The sequence below is a fragment of the Ursus arctos genome, unplaced genomic scaffold (genome assembly GCF_023065955.2).
Source record: "Ursus arctos isolate Adak ecotype North America unplaced genomic scaffold, UrsArc2.0 scaffold_12, whole genome shotgun sequence".
Lineage (NCBI taxonomy): Eukaryota > Metazoa > Chordata > Mammalia > Carnivora > Ursidae > Ursus > Ursus arctos.
Genome location: NW_026622786.1, coordinates 62,781,972 through 62,800,018, shown reverse-complemented (window position 1 = coordinate 62,800,018; position 18,047 = coordinate 62,781,972). Strand labels below are relative to the sequence as shown.

General features: G+C 59.1%; 1 protein-coding gene across 1 annotated transcript in view; it reads right to left on the bottom strand.

The window, feature by feature from the left end:
• Window positions 1–2,856: 2,856 nt before the first annotated feature.
• The window catches only part of GLIS1 (GLIS family zinc finger 1), a 219,307-nt gene continuing 204,116 nt past the window's right edge, over window positions 2,857–18,047 (bottom strand). The window contains exons 6-10 of the mRNA XM_048220484.2: window positions 16,005–16,137; window positions 11,382–11,538; window positions 6,513–6,691; window positions 5,775–5,942; window positions 2,857–3,382 (exon numbers count right to left, since the gene is read on the bottom strand). Coding sequence (XP_048076441.1) covers window positions 3,225–3,382; window positions 5,775–5,942; window positions 6,513–6,691; window positions 11,382–11,538; window positions 16,005–16,137 — 795 coding nt within the window. The 3' untranslated portion in view covers window positions 2,857–3,224. The remainder of the gene's footprint in view (window positions 3,383–5,774; window positions 5,943–6,512; window positions 6,692–11,381; window positions 11,539–16,004; window positions 16,138–18,047) is intronic.

Genomic DNA, 18,047 nt, shown 5'->3' with positions numbered 1-18,047 from the left:
GAGGAAGGGGGACGGAGAGAAATGGGGGGATAAAAGGGCTCAGCAGAGATGGGGAGATGGGGGGTGGAGGGGCAGAGGACTGCTGGGGGACCAGGGAGAGCAGAGAGGGACAGGGGACAGAAGACAGAGGGACAGGGAGAGACGGAAGACACAGGGCCCCTGATGGAGACAGGGACTAGGCAGGTGGGGGGACAGGTCAGTCTCAGCCTGAACTGGACAAAGGGCAGGGCAGCAGGGGCCACCTGGAGTGGCTGGGCTGGAAGGGCAGTGTGGTCGCCTGGCAGGCCCGGGCACCATGCCTGTACCCTGGGGCCCCCTTCGAGAGGGCTCGTGCGCAGACTCAGCTCCACTACCCTGCAGACCCTGTGGGGCCCCCAGCAGGGCTCCATCCCCCAGGGCCTCTCCAGGTACGAGACACTAACCACTTCCCCCTGACCCGAAGCCCCTGTGTGAGGGTGGGCAGGACGCACCCCGCCCCGTGATGGCAGCACAGTCCTGCCTGCAGTCCCGGGCACTCGGTCAGAGCTCAGGAGGGGCCGCGATTCTCAGTGTTTCCTAAATAGGGGACGAGGAACACATGGCCGGGAAGGGAGCTCAGGTCCAGTCTCTTGGCGGGTCCTGCTGCAGGCGCCCACCCGCTGCTGCGCTCACTAGACTAGGATGGAGACCCGCGGGCATCTGGGCGGGAGACCTCCTGTGCCGAGAGGAGGAGCGGAGGCTCCGAGGAGACCCCAGCAGGGGAAGGGGGCAGTCACGTTTATAGCTCAGGGTCAGTATGAAAGCAGCTACGACTGAGTCCCTACTGTGTGCCGGGCCTTTGTCTCCAGCTCACTTGCCTTTTTCTCTTTCTCTTTTCTCTTTGCCTTTGTCCCCCTTTCTCCCTCTCTCTGTCTCTCAGAAACTAAATGGGATCCAACTGCCAGCTCCCTGTGTGTTCTCCTGCTCACGGCTCAGCCCTTTCATTATTAATAGAAATATGTCCTCATTGTACAGCTTCATTCTGCTTATCTGGAGTGGATTAACTGCTGACAATGACATGCAGTACTGATTCCCGAGCATCTCCGTTAAAGCAATGTTGCCACGACCTAATTAGTTCCATAAAACCACTGCAGGATGGGACTACGGGACCGGGGCGCCTGGGTCCTCACCCCAGATGCCCACGCGCTGTGTGGCACGAGGTCAGAATCTCCCCGCGGGGGGCCTGGACTGGGCCTGCTCTGGGAGCAGGAGGTGGGAGCCAGGTTGCCCTGCACACTTAAGGGCTGGAAGTGCAGTGGGTGAGGGCGTGTGCTCTGGAGCCCCGTCCCCAGGTTCGAACCCCTGCTCTACCCCCCACTGGCTGTGCCTTCCCGGTCCCTCAGTCTCTGCATCTGCAAAATAGGGTCACCGGCAGGCTCTGGCAGGAAACAGATGGTCCGCTGACTGGGGCAGGTGAGGAGGGTTTAAGGGAAGGGCTGTTACAAGCAGACGAGGGACGGGCTTTCTTAAGAGTGGGAGCAGCTCCAGCCCCCAGCCCAGGCCTAAAGAGGGAGGACGGGGGGTCGCTGCGTGACCGGCAAGTGTGGGGGGCCACTTAGCTGGAGCCGGGGTCTTGAGTGAGGACAGAGCCCACCCAGGGGCCCTTGCTCTCCGCATCCCTTCCCGAGCTGGGCTCCTTACTGGCTGGAGCCAGCTGGGAGCCAGAGGGAAGGGAGCCCCAGACACAGTCCAGACAGGTCAGTCCTGGGCAGAGAGCGGCACGCATGGCCTCCCTAGGTTGTAGGGAGAGACCGGGCACGCACACAGGTGGCGGCCTTAGTTCTGTCACAGCTTGGGCTGAACCTCAGTTTGCTTCTCTATAAAAAAGGGATTGGGGGCCCTTGGGTGGTGTAGTTGGTTAAGTGTCCGACTCTTGGTTTCCGCTCGGGTCGTGATCTCAGGGTTGTGGGATGGAGTCCTGCATCGGGGACTCGGTGTGGCGTCTGCTGAAGACTCTCTCTGCCCCTCCCCCATCCTGCACTCTCTAAAATAAATAAACCATAAAAAAAAAAAAAAAAGGAGACACTGACTATACCTTTCCATCTTGCTTTGCCTCCCTGCCCCAGCCACGTGGGACAAAGAGGTGTTCCTTTGAGCTGGGTTTGAACCCTGAGTGCCCCACCTCACCTAAAAGGGGACAGGAGCGCCCCCCAGAGCTGCCCGAGGGCGGCCCGGCACACAGTGGGTCTTCAGTGCCCGCGGCTTCCCTTACTCCACCTCACTTCAGCAATGCCGAGGCAGAAAGTCCTGGAGGACTTTTTTTTTTTTTTTTACCAGGTGACCTTCAGGGTGACGTGGCAAGATGCAGGACACTGTCCGGGCCATCTGCCCAGGCCTGGATGATGGGGAGGGAGCCAGGCAGGGGAGGACAGCAACCCCGAGTGAGTCTCGGTGCCCTCAGAACTGGTTTCTTCCCCCCTCCCAGACGGCTTGGGGTGGGGTGGGGATGTATCCCAGGGAAGCTGTCTGTAGCCTGACCCCTGCCTTGGGGCGGCTGTTTGGGCCCTGTCTCTGGAAGACCTGCCCTGCCCTCCCTCGGCCTTCCCTGTTGCCCCGAAGCCAGCGCCAGAATGGAAGTGTGTTCTACCGGCTGAGAAGTCCGTGCAGAGAGCAGAGGTCTAGGCCGGGTGATCTGGGTTCCAGTTTGAGCCCGAGCCTTGGTCCGCTCGCTTGCCTTGCGCCGTGGTCCTGGGACCAGCAGGCGGTGCGGGCCGTGGGAGGCGGGCCCCCTTCCCCGTGCCTCCGAGCCCCCCACACCGGCTCCGTCGCACACCCCTCCACCGTGCTGCTGGCCTCGGCCTCGACGCCGACTCGTGGGCAGAACCAGGCCCCCACACCTCATTTCCAGTTTTTAATGTTTTTCTTGAAAAAACCCAAAATATAAAACTGGAAGGGGAATGGAAAACATGTTCTGTACATTTTATATACACGAGGTCTGTGATTTCAAAACCATTGGGGAGAGAAAAGGAAAACCCAGTCCAGGGAATGTCGCAAGTCACGGATCCTGACAGGCGCCTCTGAGCACCCAGCTCGGGCTCAGGCGAGCGTTCCTGGCCCGCGCGGGGCAGCGGCCGCAGACCTGGCACCCTGAGCTTGTGGGGGGCTGTGGCCTGGTGGCTCAGGCTGGGTGCACGGGGCGGGGGGACAGACAGCCATAGGGCACGGGAGTGTCTGCGGTGGGGGGACGGGGGCGGGCAGGGCCTTCCTCAGGCGTCTGTGTAGATGGACGGGATGTGACTCAGGCAGTGGTCAAAGGCCCCGTTGGGGAAGAAGCTGCAGTCCTCGGGGCCGCTGGACACCATGTCTTCGGACGGCTGTGGTGGCAGCGCTGTGGGGCATGGGGCTTCGGCCAGGGCCTCGTAGCCTGTGGGTACGGTGGGGAACAGGGTCCGGGCTGGAGAATGCAGGGGCTAGGCCTCGTTATCCTTTCCCAGCCTCCTGACCCCATCCTCCTGCCCAGGGTCCCTTCTCACAGTGTCCCTTCAGCAGGGCCTGCTCTGAGCCTCTGCTCTTACAGACAGGGGAGGTGGTGGGTAGGACGAGGCGCTCCAGGCCTTGCACTCCCCCAGGGTGCCCAGGGCAGCTGCACAGACAGCTGGCTGGCTGGGGGCAGCCGGTCACCCAGTGCTGGACTGTAGGGCAGAGGTGGGGAAGGGAGGGGTGGGCTATCACCATTCTTGTCCTCGGGGGCTGGTCCCCTCCTGGCAAAGGGAACCCGGCCCATCCCCACTCTTTCAGGTCCCTTCACCCAACCAGACGCAAGAAACCCAAAGAAGAAGATGAGCGCTCACTGGGTGCTGGAAGTCTTATCTCACTTCAGTTTCTCAACAGTCCTATGAGGTAGCAGTCATTACCCCATTTCACAGCTGAGAAGACAGGCTCAGAGAGGTCAAGACACTTGCCCGAGATCACTCGCTTGTAAGTGGGGAAACTGGGGCTTGAACCCAGATCCATCTGGCCCCGAGACACCTGGTTCTGCCACTGGACACGCTGTCTCTGGGTGGGGTCAGTGCTCAGAGGCCCTCAGCATGGAGGGGCCTGGAGAGCTTGTCTCATCCAATCCCTGGCCTAAGGGCTCTGTCCCTGAGCCGCTGCCATGAATTTCCGTAGCCTAAGATAGGCAGACCTCAGTCTTTCCATCTGTGCAGTGGGATTCAGCTGAACCACTCCCGAGGCCCCACAGCCCTACCCTGTCCGTTCGAACCAATCCTGCGAGTCTATGCGCAGCTTGGCAGGAGGTGTAGGCCGTGCGAGCGTCCTGGAATGGGCCCCGAACGCTGGGCTGCCACCCAGATAGCAGGGGAGCAAGGGGGCCAGAAGAACGCACTATGCTGCTGTGGGGGCATGGGCGCTGCCTCTTGCCGGTCCCAGCTATTTATTCCCGTGGCTAAACCCAGAAATCCTGCCACGGGCCGGATGGTGAGAACCAGCAGTGCTGGGAACGGTGGCCAGTCCTCATCACACACCAATCCGCGCGTGCAAACAGGAAACACACACCTCCACACGCACACACCCTGGGATGGGGTACACGTCTGCCTATGATGCATGGGCACGACGCGCGCCCATCCACAGACATACCGTGCTCGAACGCAGTCTGTGCACACGACAGGGGTCCTGGGATGGGTACGGGGCAACACAGGGTGCGTACAGGTGGGGATGAGGGGGTAGGGAGCATGCGTGTGTACAAGGGTGTGAACATCAGCGCAAGCATGACGTCTGCACACGTGTGTAGATGTGAGCACCTGTGCCCTGCGAGCTCCTTAAATCCTCACGGGGGCTCGCACTGCTTGGAGCCCACTCGTGCGGGCCCTACACGCACAGGCACCACAGACGTGCACCACAACCGTGGGAAGAAAGAAGACATACACTGACCGGACAGCCTGTGTGCCAACAGGAGCACATGGACCCACGTGCAGATGGACCCACACATCTCCACAGGCTCATCTACGGCCTCGTTGTTGTCCCTATGTCCTTAATCCTCTGCCCCCAGCTGCACACACCCAGAGCTGCCCAAGGGGCCTCTGGCACGGGGTCGCAGGCTCCCCTTTGTCTGGGACCCCCATCCAGCCCAGGCCTTGTAGCTGCCAGCTGGATGCGGGCCTGGAGGCTGACTCGGGCTGGGGCTTGGCTTAAGGAAGTCCGGGAGGGTCTGGCCCCAGCCCCCCGATGCCCCTGCTCTGATCGGGACCGGCCCTGCTGGTCTGAGCCCGAGTCCACGCTGGCTTTCTCCACCGCAGCGGGGGCATTACTTGCGGAAGGCCCAGGGCCCTGCAGGGACACGGATGCAGCACAAGGACCAAGCACAACCTCTAGGCTCCATCCTTTCCTAGTAGCGTGGCCACTCCAGCCTTGTTTTATCTGTTAGAGACCCGTATTTGTCTCCTTCCCTGCTGTATCCCCAAGGTCTGCACCTGTGCCTGGCACACAGCAGGCGCTCAGTAAATATTTAAAGGGAAGCATCAGCTAGACCGCAAGCTCCCAGCCCGATTCTTCTCTGTCTTCAGAAACCTGCCAGAGCGCAGACACGTATCAGCCGTGTGACAATGTGGAAGGAACGCTGCCTTCGGAGGCAGGCAGAATGCAAATCCCAATTCTGTGGGGTCCTGGGACCTCTGCGAGCCTCGATTTCTCCTTCTGTCAAGTGGGGATGACTCTACCTCTTTGGGCTGTCCCCGGGCCTCAGGAGAACGCGCATAAGCACAGGGCTCGGACATGGGAGGTGGTCAGGGAACGGAGGCGATGCAGGTGGGGCTTACCGGTGGCAGGTAAAGGTGCGCTGAGGCTGTGGTAGCCGTTGGGCCGCAGGGGGTTGAAACCGTGGGCTTCCCCGGCCAGACCGTCCCCACCGGCTGTTGGCTCAGCCGTCCGGTAGCAGTCGCCATAGGGGAAGCAATTTTGGATGGAGTGGAAAGTGCCCTGGTACCCTGCAAAGGGAGGCAGCAGGGGCTGCATTAGCAAAGGATGAGTGCCCGGGGCTGGGAGGGGACCGTCCCCGCTGTACTGTTCAGCCTCCCTTATCGTCCTGTCCAGCCATGCTGGGAGTGAAGGAGAGAAGAGAGCTCCAGGGGGGAGAAGGTGCCGGGGGTCCTGGGCCCCTTTCCCAGCTCTGCCTGCCACTGGAGGCGGGGAGGGTAAGGTGGCCTTGAGTGGCACCACCTGACCTGAGTCATTCGTGGTCCTCCACCCCCATCTGCTGAGATGCCTGCTCACTCAGGCCATTCCCACCCCCTGCCAATGCTGTTCCCTTCAATGCCTTGTCAATGCCTTGTCAATGGAGCAAACTCTTCCTCATCCCTCCAGTGGAATTTCCTCCAGGAAGTGCCCCCGACTAGTTGTGTTGGGTCACCTGACTCCCAGCTTCTCCCATGGCAGCCCTCAGTGCCCTTCTTCATTCTGATGACCCACTGTCTCCGCAGGTCAGTGCCCCATTCCCCTCAGGAACCCCGAGTAGGAGTCAGTGGGTGTCTATGGAGAGGCCCCTGGCCAGAACTTACCTTGTGGACTGGGCAGAGGTGGGGGTGGAGGGCTCTGGAAAGGCGGGTAGGGTGGCTTGCTGGGGAGTGTGGGGAAGGGCTGCCCCCCCGGAGAATGGCTCTGAGAGGATGGTGGCAGCGGTGGTGGCCCGAGCCCCTTCAGTGGGCTGACCATAGGGGAGAGGAGGCCGGGTCCCAACCTGGAGAGAACAGAGATAGTCATCAGCAGGATAGGCTCTGGGGACCATGGGGGCCAGAAGCATGGCTGCTGCTTGCTTCCCTCCAGCCACGCTGAGCTCACTACCTGATCTGCTCTTACTTAAGACAGTGCAGTTAGAAGAGGAAGCTTTTACTTCAGATTATATTCCAACTGGAATTAAATTTGAAAGTCCTCTAAGCTTGAGAGTCCAGAGGAATCAGTGAAGATCTTCTGTCTGATATTCAGGACTGGTAATCAGCAAGGAACACTGATTATCAGCATGACCTTGGGAGTCGACAGAACTGTGGTTTTAAACCCCATCTGCTCTCACTGGCTGTGTGACTTTGGGCAAGACGCTTAATGTCTCTGAGCCTTGTGTTGCTCCCCCGGTCGCTGTGTTCTCCAGCCGGCACACTGGGACTCATGACCTGGGCGAAGTGCCAGCCAGCCCCGCTGGAGCCTGCCACTCTCACTGCGCCTGCGCTCTGGCCACCTGGAGGACAAGCCCCGGAAGAGCTGCCCTGACAGCCTGGCAGCTCCAGAGCAGAGCGCCCCGCGGCTCTAACAGTCACCACCTGCTAAGCCTCCGCCTCCCCTCAGCCCGTGAGAGAAGTTCTTGTGTCCACCTCACAGATCCAAACAGCAAGGTTCAGAGACGGCTCGCCACATTAGTGCTGGCCACACACACCCACCTCCCAGGTTAGGATGAGGATAAAATTAAATAAATCAAGGTAAACAAAGCACCGAATATGTCAGATGCATTCTTAGCCATTCCATGAATCACCATCATTGTTATAAAGATGCAGGGGAAGAAAACTAGCAGATAGTTCCGATGTCTATGTTGGGCTTCCTTCCCCTGCACAGTGTGCTTTCAGGGACCTCTGTCTCCATCCCTGCACTTGCATACATCCTGTGATGGGGGGCTCACCACCTCCCTTCCTACTGAGCCTGAGATGGTGCAGGCCTGAACCTGTGCTCTCTGGAAGCTCATGATCTGGATCAGCAGCTGAGAGCTGTGCAGTCACCCTGGACGCAGCTGAGCCCGTGTGGGTCATCTAACTGGAATGCACGTCACTGCAGCCCGGGATTCTTCCTCAGGCTGTCACCTATGCCTCTGGGGTCCGCTCACAGGAACCAACCTGGCCCTGGGGTCAGATGGACTTGGGGGCTCTGCGGACCAGGCTGAAGGCTCACTGCCTGTAAAGCCCTTATGTGCATGGCAGAAAGAGGTGGGGGCGTGCAGTGTCCACTCTATTTGCCTTTGTGGACTTGTTGGACCATCCTCATTAAAACACACTACAAATTCCATGTCGCAGCTGTGGGAGATCTTTCCGGGCCAGGAACACTACCCTTGCCTACCCTCTAAAACATGGCGCGTTAAGGGGACAGATCAGTGCCTTTCTCTGAGGGAAGCAAGACTATCCTGAAACAGAGAAAGATCTGGGGAGAGGCCAGTAGGCTCCATGTCTGTAGCTCTGCTGGGTGCCCCCTCTGCTGCATTGCCATCATTCGATGTCGGAACCCCACCACTGTGAGTGTGTGGAAGGCAGAGACGGTGGCCTCTGTGCTGGACCCCTGGGCCCCAGCCCAATACCTCGCACATGTAGGTACCCCCTCAGCCTCAAGTTAATGAGCTGAATCCTCATCAAGGCTCCATGACTTCTCATTATCATCCTCAGGACTATTTTTAGGCTTTTCTCACAGGGCCGTCGAATGGGACAGGGTCTATCACTGCGGTCTATAAACTGGGTGGGAGGGGTGTGCATAAGCCGTGTGTCCTCACAGGCGGTTCTCTGGCCGAGGCTGGGCTGCGGCGTGGTGCCCACCTGCCTTACGCCCGCCCCATGCTGGCACCCACGCCGCTCTTCCCTGACTTCCTGTCCGCCCCCTCCCCTGGGAGCTCCTGCGGGAGGGTCAGGCCTCCGCCCTGGGGGCTCCGTGCTCAGCACTGGGCCTGGCACACAGCAAACAGCTGGTAGATACTAACAAACGGGTTCCTCAATCGCTCAGCTACAAAACCCAGAGATTAACAGCGTTGCAGAATTAAGGAGAACCAGATCTGAAGGGGAAAAAAAACATGCATTCTCAAAGTTTGTTTTTCCTGTCTCAAACCTGCCATAAATTCACATTTGCCACCTTCACAGCCAGTGAAATGAAACAGAACACGACTCTCTCCGCAGCAGACCTGAAGGCTGAGGTCGCCGGCTCTACCTGAACTCTTTAAAAGGAAAAAAGATCATCTGAGCTCCTCTTCTGAGTCATGCAAATGATTCTTAAATCAAATATTTTTGCTTCAATTGGAACCTATAAAAATTAATATAAAACCTCACTGGCTTGGCAGACTGAGGGCTTCATACCTCGTATGGGGCTGGGGGAAAAAACCCGCCCTTTCGGCGTCTTCTCTGAGCCAGGGTAAATAAATTTGGTCATGAAGTCAGGCCCTCTTAGCATATTTTTGAGTGAATCAGATAATTCTGTCAAGCTATTTAAATGTCCCAGCAAACCACCGGGGAGCCGCGAGTGGCCTTCCCTGTTGACTTTGGCAGGAAGGGGAGGCTGAAGGCCTTTCCCCCCGCCTTGCCTCTCTTCTCAGGGGCTGAAAAAAGAAACCCATTCAAGCTGGGCCTGGGCCTGGTGTCAGGCTTGAGGGCCTTCCTCTCCCGCAGCCCAGCCGAAGGAGCCCGGGCGCCTGGCCGGTGGGGATGACTCGAGCCCCCGCTCCCGCAGGCACGGGCGGTTGGACGGCGGGCTGGGCTGTCCTGGTCTTGTCATCACTCTGCCTCTCGCTGTAGGAATTCGTGACGGGCACTTACGCAGGCGGCTGGCAGGTGATGAATGAGGTGGAGCAGAGTGCACAGGCCTGAGCAGGGAATGGCCTCTGCGGTTTATTTTAGTTTGGTTGGAGATATTTTGGGGCTGACTGGTGGGTGAGCAGGTGGCCTGAGCCGGTGGGTGGGTGGGGGCCAGGGGCTTGGTGTCCTTGGCACCTGCACGAGATGACACGTACACCACCAGCACGTGCATGTCAGGCATGGCTGAGCCTCACCACCTTCCTAGAGGAGGGTATTTTAATACCCATTTTACAGAGGAGGAAACTGAGGCTCAGGGAGGCCTGATTCTCTGGGTCCCCTTTTGTACCCCATCAGGCTGCCTCTTTGTGGCTCTCCACCCACTCACCACAGTCTGCTCTGTGAACAGCACTTCTGCCTCCCCGGGGTCTCATCCCTGGTGGCTCCTCCTCTCCCTGTCCAGCCAGCGTTTCCTCGAGGCCGCTGATTCTCCGTGGCTAATGCCTCCTGGTGTCCTTCCTCCCCCCACCAGCCCTGGCTCAGGCCGCCATCCACCCACACCTGATGCTGCCCCTGGCAACCAGCCCCATGGGGCAGGCCACGCCGTCCTCCCCATACTGACCACATCACTGTTCGGCACCTTTCAGATATAGTCCCGCCACAGGCCGTGTGATCTGGCCCCAGTGACCTCCCTCCTGAGCTTGTCACCCCGCATGAAGGTACCTGTTTCCCAGAACACGCCAAGCTCTCACCATGTCTGCACTGTCACAGCTCCTTCCTCCCAAACTCTCCACTTAGTCAACTGCTACTTAACCGTGGAGGCCCGGCCTAGCACCACCTCCGGGAAGGAAGCCTTCCCCGCTTGCCCTCCCCCACACCGGGTTCTCCTCTGGGTCCCACAGCCCCTTCTGCTCCTTCCCTCGGAGCCCTTGTCCTGCGTGGCCAATCCCCGCAGGTCTAATTCCCCTCCTCATGGTGAGCTTCTCCAGGGCTGGGGTCATTGGTGGCTCCAGCACCGGGCCCAGGGCTGGCCCACACCAGGGGCTCAATAACTGGGCACTGAATGACGGATGAGCGAGTAGCAAAAGGAGCCTAGTGAGGAGCCCTGGACAACAGATTTGGTGATGAAGCCAGGCTGGCCCCAGGCACAGGCCGGCCAATGCCAAGGCTTAGGCTTGGGGAGGAAGGGCAGGGGAGGAGGAGGGTACTGAGGCCAGGCCTTAGGGGACAAGTCTGATCAGGTCCTGCTAGCGATAAGTGAAAGTGGCGGGGAGGGCAGCGGCGGGGGGGTGGTTTGTGGCTGCCCTCCTCCTGCGTGCAAGGCTAACAGATTCTGGCAGCACCCGGGGCCAGCAATTAGCAATCTACCATCGCCGGCCAATTTAGTGGCCGCAATGGGAACCACACTGAATATAGGAAGAGGCCGCTCGTCCTTGCTGTGATCCTGCATGATGGGCCCCCGGACAGCCCCAGCAGGCGGGGCAGTGACCACAGCTGCCGTGGCCAGAAGCAGGGCTGAAGGCCAGAGGAGCACCTCTGGAGTGGGCAGCGGCCCGTCTGCTCACCAGATACGGGGTGTGGGTCAAAGAGAAGCCAGAGTGAGGCTCCCGAGGAGGCCTGGGACGGCAGTCCAGGGTGCAGGGCAGGGCACAGCATCTTCCCCGGCCGGGGAGGAGGAATGCACGAGGTGGGGTGTCAGAAGTCCAGGTGCCAATACCCTCTACCTGGTGTGCGGCTCTGAGGCGCCAGTGAAACTGTGCACAGCAGGTGTTTGGCACAGAGTGCAGTACACAGTAAGTGCTGCATAACTATTGACCGTTTGCATTATCGGTAACAACCACGGAGCGCGCAGGACGTCTGCCCCCACCTGCGCCCCGTGCAGGTGCCGCTTGCTGTACGTACCCGTCCCTGGTGCTCTCAGCCGTGGGGAGAGGGGACAGATGGTGATGGGAACTGGTGCTGGCGTCCAGTGGGCGGTGCCGGGCAGGGACCTCCTGCACGGGGGGCAGGATGCCTGATGCGAGTCCGTTATGCGGGGTGATGGAGCCAGGATACACGCCTGCAGGGAAGCAAACAAATACCCCTGGGCTTCGGCCACTGCCTAGAAGTGGCTGTGAGCAACCCAGCAGCTGCGCGCCCGCCGACACAAAGAGAAAGACACGAAGGGAAACGAGCACGGTCGTATCAACGGAAGGTCAGGGGCCCAAACAAGGAGAGGACGGCCCCACTCAGCTGCTCATGCCCCGGCTGCAGGGCTGTGTGTGGGGCTGAGGCCGATCCTGAAAGCGGAGGTGGACTGACTGACAAGGGCTGTCAGAGGCATTAGCAGGTGAGGCTGCAAACGCGTGCGTGCACGTGTATGCGTGTGCGTGCACGTGTATGCGTGTGCGTGCGTGTGTGTTTTTTTAGGGTGGGGGTTGTATGGAGCATGCCGCCTCAAGTCTCCAGGGCTGTTCTGTGTAGCCCCAGAAGCAGACAAGGATCCTGGAATGGAGAGAAGCTTGAGACTCAGGGCTTGGCCCTACTTCTCACAGGCAGAGCTGCTGTAGGGTAATGGGCTGCGTTTGGAGGAAATGAACCACCCGTCCCCAGAGATGTGCAAGCACAGCCTGGATGTCCACTGTGAGGAGTCCCAGGGACAGCATGATTATGCCAGCTGGATGGCAGGCGGCCTAGAAGACCTATGAGAAGGGATGCCACAGACGGTTGTATAGGCTGTGTATGACACAAGGGTCCCGACGGAGGAGAGAAGGCAGCCATACTCTCATCTACGATTCTCAGCCTCTAGAAGATGCCTGCGGGGTGATACCACCTGTCTCACCTTTTACTCCCAAGGGTCTTACCCTTGTTAAGAAGACAGGTGGGGGATGAATCAAATGGGGGACATTAGGTCATAGTCAGATGTTGCTCCAAGGGCCTGAGGGTCTGAGAGGAGTTCCTGAGGCCAGTGCTTCCCAAATGCTTCACCAAGGAACCCCAATTAGAGGGGAGAATGGACCCCACGTCTGGGACTAGAGCCTGAGAGGGACACAGCAGGGGTGGCAAGTTTTTTTCCATTTTATCTGAAAAAAAATGGGACCAATTTTTTCCCCTTTTAAGATCTGGCCACATTTATTTGAATTTTAATAGAAACTGACAGCATTTTCCTAGAAATTAAGTCATCAAGTTGATGGCCCGGGACAACGCTGCAGACCTGGGGGCCACACCCAGAGCTCTACTGATGTGGGGTTCACACCGATTAGTCAGGGCTGCCCTGGGTCAGCTGCTGCAGTTTGAAGAGAAGCCCGGTCTTCGTGGGTCCAGGCCCAACGCTCTTCACCACGAGGACCATCTGAACACACAGCACACTCTTTTCATGGATGGAGTCAAGAAGGAAATTTTACCATTTCCAGTGGCTGGGGTTCCAAGGCTAGCCCATCCCAGGTTGGCCCCTTTCATCTAGGCCTGCAATTCAGGAAGCTACTACCAGGAACTGAGCAGGGCCAGGGCAGGGACGACAAGCTCAAAGCCTCAACTGCAGCGAAACAGGCCTCCCAAGGGATAACAAAAGAAAGTCCATTTAAAGCCAGGCCCAGGACCTGGCCTGGGGTTCCAGCTCAGGCTATGTCCTAGATGTCCGTGTAGGGGCCTATGGTCCAGGCTTCACGGTGGGCTGGCTATGAGACCCCGAGCTCTGATGGGCTTTTGGGGGCCCTCTGCCTCTCAGCCCCAGTCCTTACCCCTTCCCAACTTGGGGCCCTCTGCTCCCATGGGCAGCCCGACCCATCCATCCACCACTTCCCTCACCGCGCATCCTCCCCAGCTTGGTCAGGAAGGCACCGGAGGGGACTTCTGGGGATAGAGCCTGGCTCAGTGCTGCTCACGGCCTGCTTCACTCACCACCCTCCTAAGCACCTCTTCACCTGCCATCTTGAACCAATTTGGGGGCCTGACAGCTAGGAAGGCCTAGAATCCTGATAAATCCTGTTCTCTCTGCCTCAGCCGTGCTGACCTCCTGCTTCTCACGTCCTCACTGCCCATCACATTGCCCTGGGTCTGCTAAAGGAGACTGCCAGATAGACTCCTGAGGGTTTCCTGTGAAGAGAGCTGGGCCTTCCTGATGAGAGACAAGCTCTTGGGAGTTTCCTATTGTTGGACAACAAAAATTCGATGTCACCCTTGCAAGCTCCTGCCTCTCCCTCACCGCTCTGTTTCGGACTCCTGTGTCCTAATACTCCTTGAATCTGTCCCATTTCCCCCTGCCCTTGTCCACCGTCCCCTGTCCAGCGCCGCGCAGACAGACACACGGTGGGCTAGGCACGCTGAGCGTGTGGACAGACGGCGGTTGGCAATGAGGGAGTCACCCCACCATGAGGGGCGGCGGGAGGCGGACGCCATGCAGCCTGCTGGCCTCTCCCCAAGATGCACCATTCGAGGCTATAAATCAGCATCATCAATCATCAGCCACGAGCGCTTGACCTCTGGCCCTAACATCTGTTCCCAACTGCGCCCCAAGCGTTTGCCATGTGGCCTGTGGAGGAAGCTGGCGGCTGACACCCGGAGGGATCCAGAACTTCTGGGTCTGCCTGGCGGCCCTTGTCTGCCCGTGGTGCTGGAAGCAGATTGAGGACAGGGACCAGCGCAGGGCCTGGTACACAGCAGGTGCCAGGACGGCGGGTGCGGCATCAGCAGCGGCGAGGCAGCAGACCCTCCGATTAAGGGCAAGGCTGGCCTCTGCCAGTAACTGGCTGCGGAGCCTCAGGAAGAAGGTACTTAACCTCTCGAGGACTGTTTCCTCATCTGGAAAAGAAAGAGCACAGTAGCCTGCGCTTTCTGAGGCTGATGTGAGGCCTCTGTTAACGTGTACACGTAGGGCCACCAGAATGGCTCCTGGCACATCCAGTAACAGTTGGCCGTGCGTTATGACGAGCTGGGTGAGTAAACAGTTACTCTTCTCATTCACCGCGAGCAACAGCGACAATAATAATGATAAAATTATCTGTCACGCTGGGTTTCTATAAGCGATCACGTCGCAATCACATCTGTTGTCACAGCAGGTCTGGGGGAGAAAGCGAGGCTTGAGGCAGAGAACACACCGCTCGCTTGCCGTCTGAGCAGGCCGGGGCAGGCGTGGCGTCACCCTAACGCCCCTCCCACCCATGATGCCACCTCAGTGCCTCTGCTTCTCATCTGCAGCATGGGCTCATGGGGACTGAATGAGGGGATGTTTGCTTAGTGACCAGCCCAGGCGGGTGCTCAAGAGATGGCTATCGCTGGCCCGTCTCCCTGGGACAGGCCCTGGCCTGGTATCTGCTGCGGACTTCTCCACATGACCTTGGGTCAGTCGGCCTCCTGCCCAATCCTGAGTCCTCCCAGGGTAAAAAATGGTGGGGCTGCAGGGACCTCTGCCCCGGGGCAGCCAGGGCTAATCAGTCACAGCCCTCTTTCCTGCTGGGCCTCAGAACCCTCAACACATCCCTTATCCCTGCGGTCGATTCTAGCAACTCGGACCTCGTGAGAAGCAGCCCACGGAAGAGGGTGTGATCCCTGCTCTCCATAGACCCGTCCTCCTGGCGTGTCCTTGCCGTTGTGGACCTTTGTGAGCACAGATCCCTATGATGGGCAACCCAGAGAACGTATAAACACCTTCCCTGCCTGAGGCGGTCTGGTAAGGGCTTTGACAGTTTCAAATCTGCTGCTACTCCAACACTAAGGGGAAAGCATTAAAAATCAGAAAACAAAACATGTTTAAAATGGTTACAGCACTTCAAGAAATCCCAGAGGGTGGGAAGAGCTTTCTGCTCTGATACAGTGGTTTCTCTGGGGGGAGGGGAGGACAGAGCCCCAGTCTTGTCAGAGGGCTTCGTCCCTCCGGCCACACCGCCGGCCACACGGCCAGCCACGCAGCGAGGACCCCCTGCTGAGGCCTGGGACCTGAGCAGCTGACGGGGAGGATAGACAGGCTACCTCAGTTGGAACAGAGGCTCTGAGTGTCTGGCCGGATGGGCCTGCAGGGTCCCAGGGGTCAAGGGGCTCTATATATGGGCCACAGAGTTAAAGAGGCTGGAAGTGGTAATGGCCAAGTGGCCCAACCTCTCTGAGCCTCGGTGTTCTCCTCTGAAGCAAGTTGTTGTGGTGTGGAGCCCCGGTGGGGCGCACATGGGACTTCAGGTGGAGGTCTGGGCCTGAACCCTGAGGCGGGGCCTGAAGGAAGTACAGGAGCCGCCTCAGAGAAGGGCTGGGTGAGGAGGCTGACGAGGTGTATGCAGTGGCTTGGAGACGAGAGGGAGCACGAGATATTCAGGGAACTGTGCTGGCTGGGCCAAGGTTGGGGTGGGCGGCCACCAGGAATGCCTTGGCCCCGTGAGGCCTCAAAGGCCAGGCTGAAAGGAGCCCGGGCTTCCTCCTGTGGGCAGTGGAGCCACAGAAGAGCGTGGAAGAATGTATACCAGAGGAGTGGGTGCCCATGTGGCCTCTGGGAGCCCGCAGAGCATTGCTGTCTTCCTGCGGGGCTGTGCCCCCGGCCCTGCCTCCCTGCACACGTACCTGGGAGTAGCTCCTGGCCCAGGGTGCGGCCCCCCTTCCTGTCGCTGGCGGCCAGCTGTGTGGACCCATGGAGCTGCTGCAGGGCCAAACACTCGGTCAGGACATCGGTCTCGGTGTCAGGGCCTGCGTGCAGCTAAGGAGCAAGCAGGGGAGAGAGGGTGTCAGTACGAGGCTGTCTGCCCACTGGCGACCCTCGGTTTAGGGGACAGGGCAGGATGGATGGTGGTTCCAGAGTAAGACCCTTCACCTCACCGCACCTCAGCTTCCTCGTCTGTAAAATGGAGCTAATTGTATACATTGGGTTAATTCAGGGCTGAGAAGCAGACGCTAAGACAAGAGTGAACAGGAAAAGATTTCAACAGGGGAAGTGTGAGCATGAGAGAAAACCAGAGAGCTGGGGAGGCTGGGAGAGCCATGGGCCGAGTTACAAGTCTGACCTGGAGTGAAGGAGGGAGGGAGGGAGGTTGGTGGAAGCGTCCCAGACTAGGAGTCCTCAGGGAGCTGCAGTGTCTTGGAAGTCAGGGGGTCCTGCGTCTCCCGGGCAGGGATCTTGCCTCAGTATCCCTGCAGGGCCTGCCACTCAGTTCTCTGCCGGAAGCAGCTCCAGGAGGCACGGCCTCCCGCATGGGCCCAGATGCATGTCAAAGTAGAGCAGCCGGGGCCTCCCCCAAGGAGCCACCGTGCGGCCCATTCTCGTGGCTGCCACAGTGAACTCATGTGGGTGGGGTAGCATACAGTGGGTACACGGGAAGTGTCTTTCCTTCCTTCCCCCTTCCCCTCATCCTGCTTTCTTCCTGACACAAGGCACAGTGGAAATAGTCTAGGGCTAGAGACAGAAGACCTGGGTTCAAATTCCAGCCCATCTCCTCACTCCCTGTGTGACACAGGGCGACTAACTTAACCTCTCTGGCTCTCCCCTGCCTGTAACAAGCAACGACAATCGCCCCCCACCCCAGGCTGCTATGTGGAGTAAGGAGATGACCAGTATGGACGAGCTTGTTGAAGGTACTGGCTGACCCCAGCTGGCTGCGTCCCATATGGTCCTGTGGCAGTGGGCACACTGGATCCGTATATGGACTTGAGGTCATGGGCTGAGAGCAAGCCAGGGCTGGCAAATCTTTGGCCAATAACCCTCAGCTGTCCTAAAGGCAGACTTGAGCTCCATAGCCCCGAAATTCTTCACCTCCCCAGACAGGCCCAGATGGGGACAGGGCATGGCTGGTGGAGGCCCACGGGACATGGGGCAATGAGGCAGGTCTGCACCTGGATGGGGAGGGCCCCTCTGCCAGGGAAATCCCAAAGCCTGACTGTCAGAGCCCCGAAGATTGACTTGTCCGGACTCTCATTTTACCTGGGACAAAACCGGCCCAGAGCAGGCGAGAGCCTTGTCCCACGTTACGCAGCAGCTGAGAGTCAGCCCCCGGGCTTTTCCCACCCTTCCAGGCCGGAGGGCCAGCACCCAGGCTTGGGGACGGCACACCCAGCCTCCCGACGGGCCCTCCACTCCCTGCCCCAGCAGCTGCTTTCCATGTAAATTCAGTTTCTGGCAAAAGGGGGCCAAGGCATGTTCTTGCAGACCGCAATGTCGATCGGATTAGAAGCAGCAGGAGAGGAGAATTAAGGAAGAAAAGCATTTCTAATTCTCTCTGAAACGCAGCAGGGCTGCCAAGGAGCTGTCATAATACAAGGGTCGCTTTACCCAGAAAGATACATCATCCCCGATGGCTCCTAATGGATGCTTATGGTTGGGAAGTTTGCAGATCTGCGGCCTCAGGTCCCTGGGGCTCAGTGCGAGCCAAGCACGGGGCCTGGGAAAACCAGGGCAGGATTCTGGTCCTCGGGCACCAGTCTGCTTGGGATAGAAGACTCCTTGGCATGGAGCCTGGGCCATTCCCCATCCCTGCTCAGGCCCTTCAACCTGGGAGCAGTGGAGAGAGCTGGGACCGAGGCTCTGTCGCTCCTGCGCTGCACGACTCTGCGCTGGGTTCAGCCCGTCCCTCCCTCGTCAGAGTGAGGACAGACGTGGTGTTTTCACACCAGCCG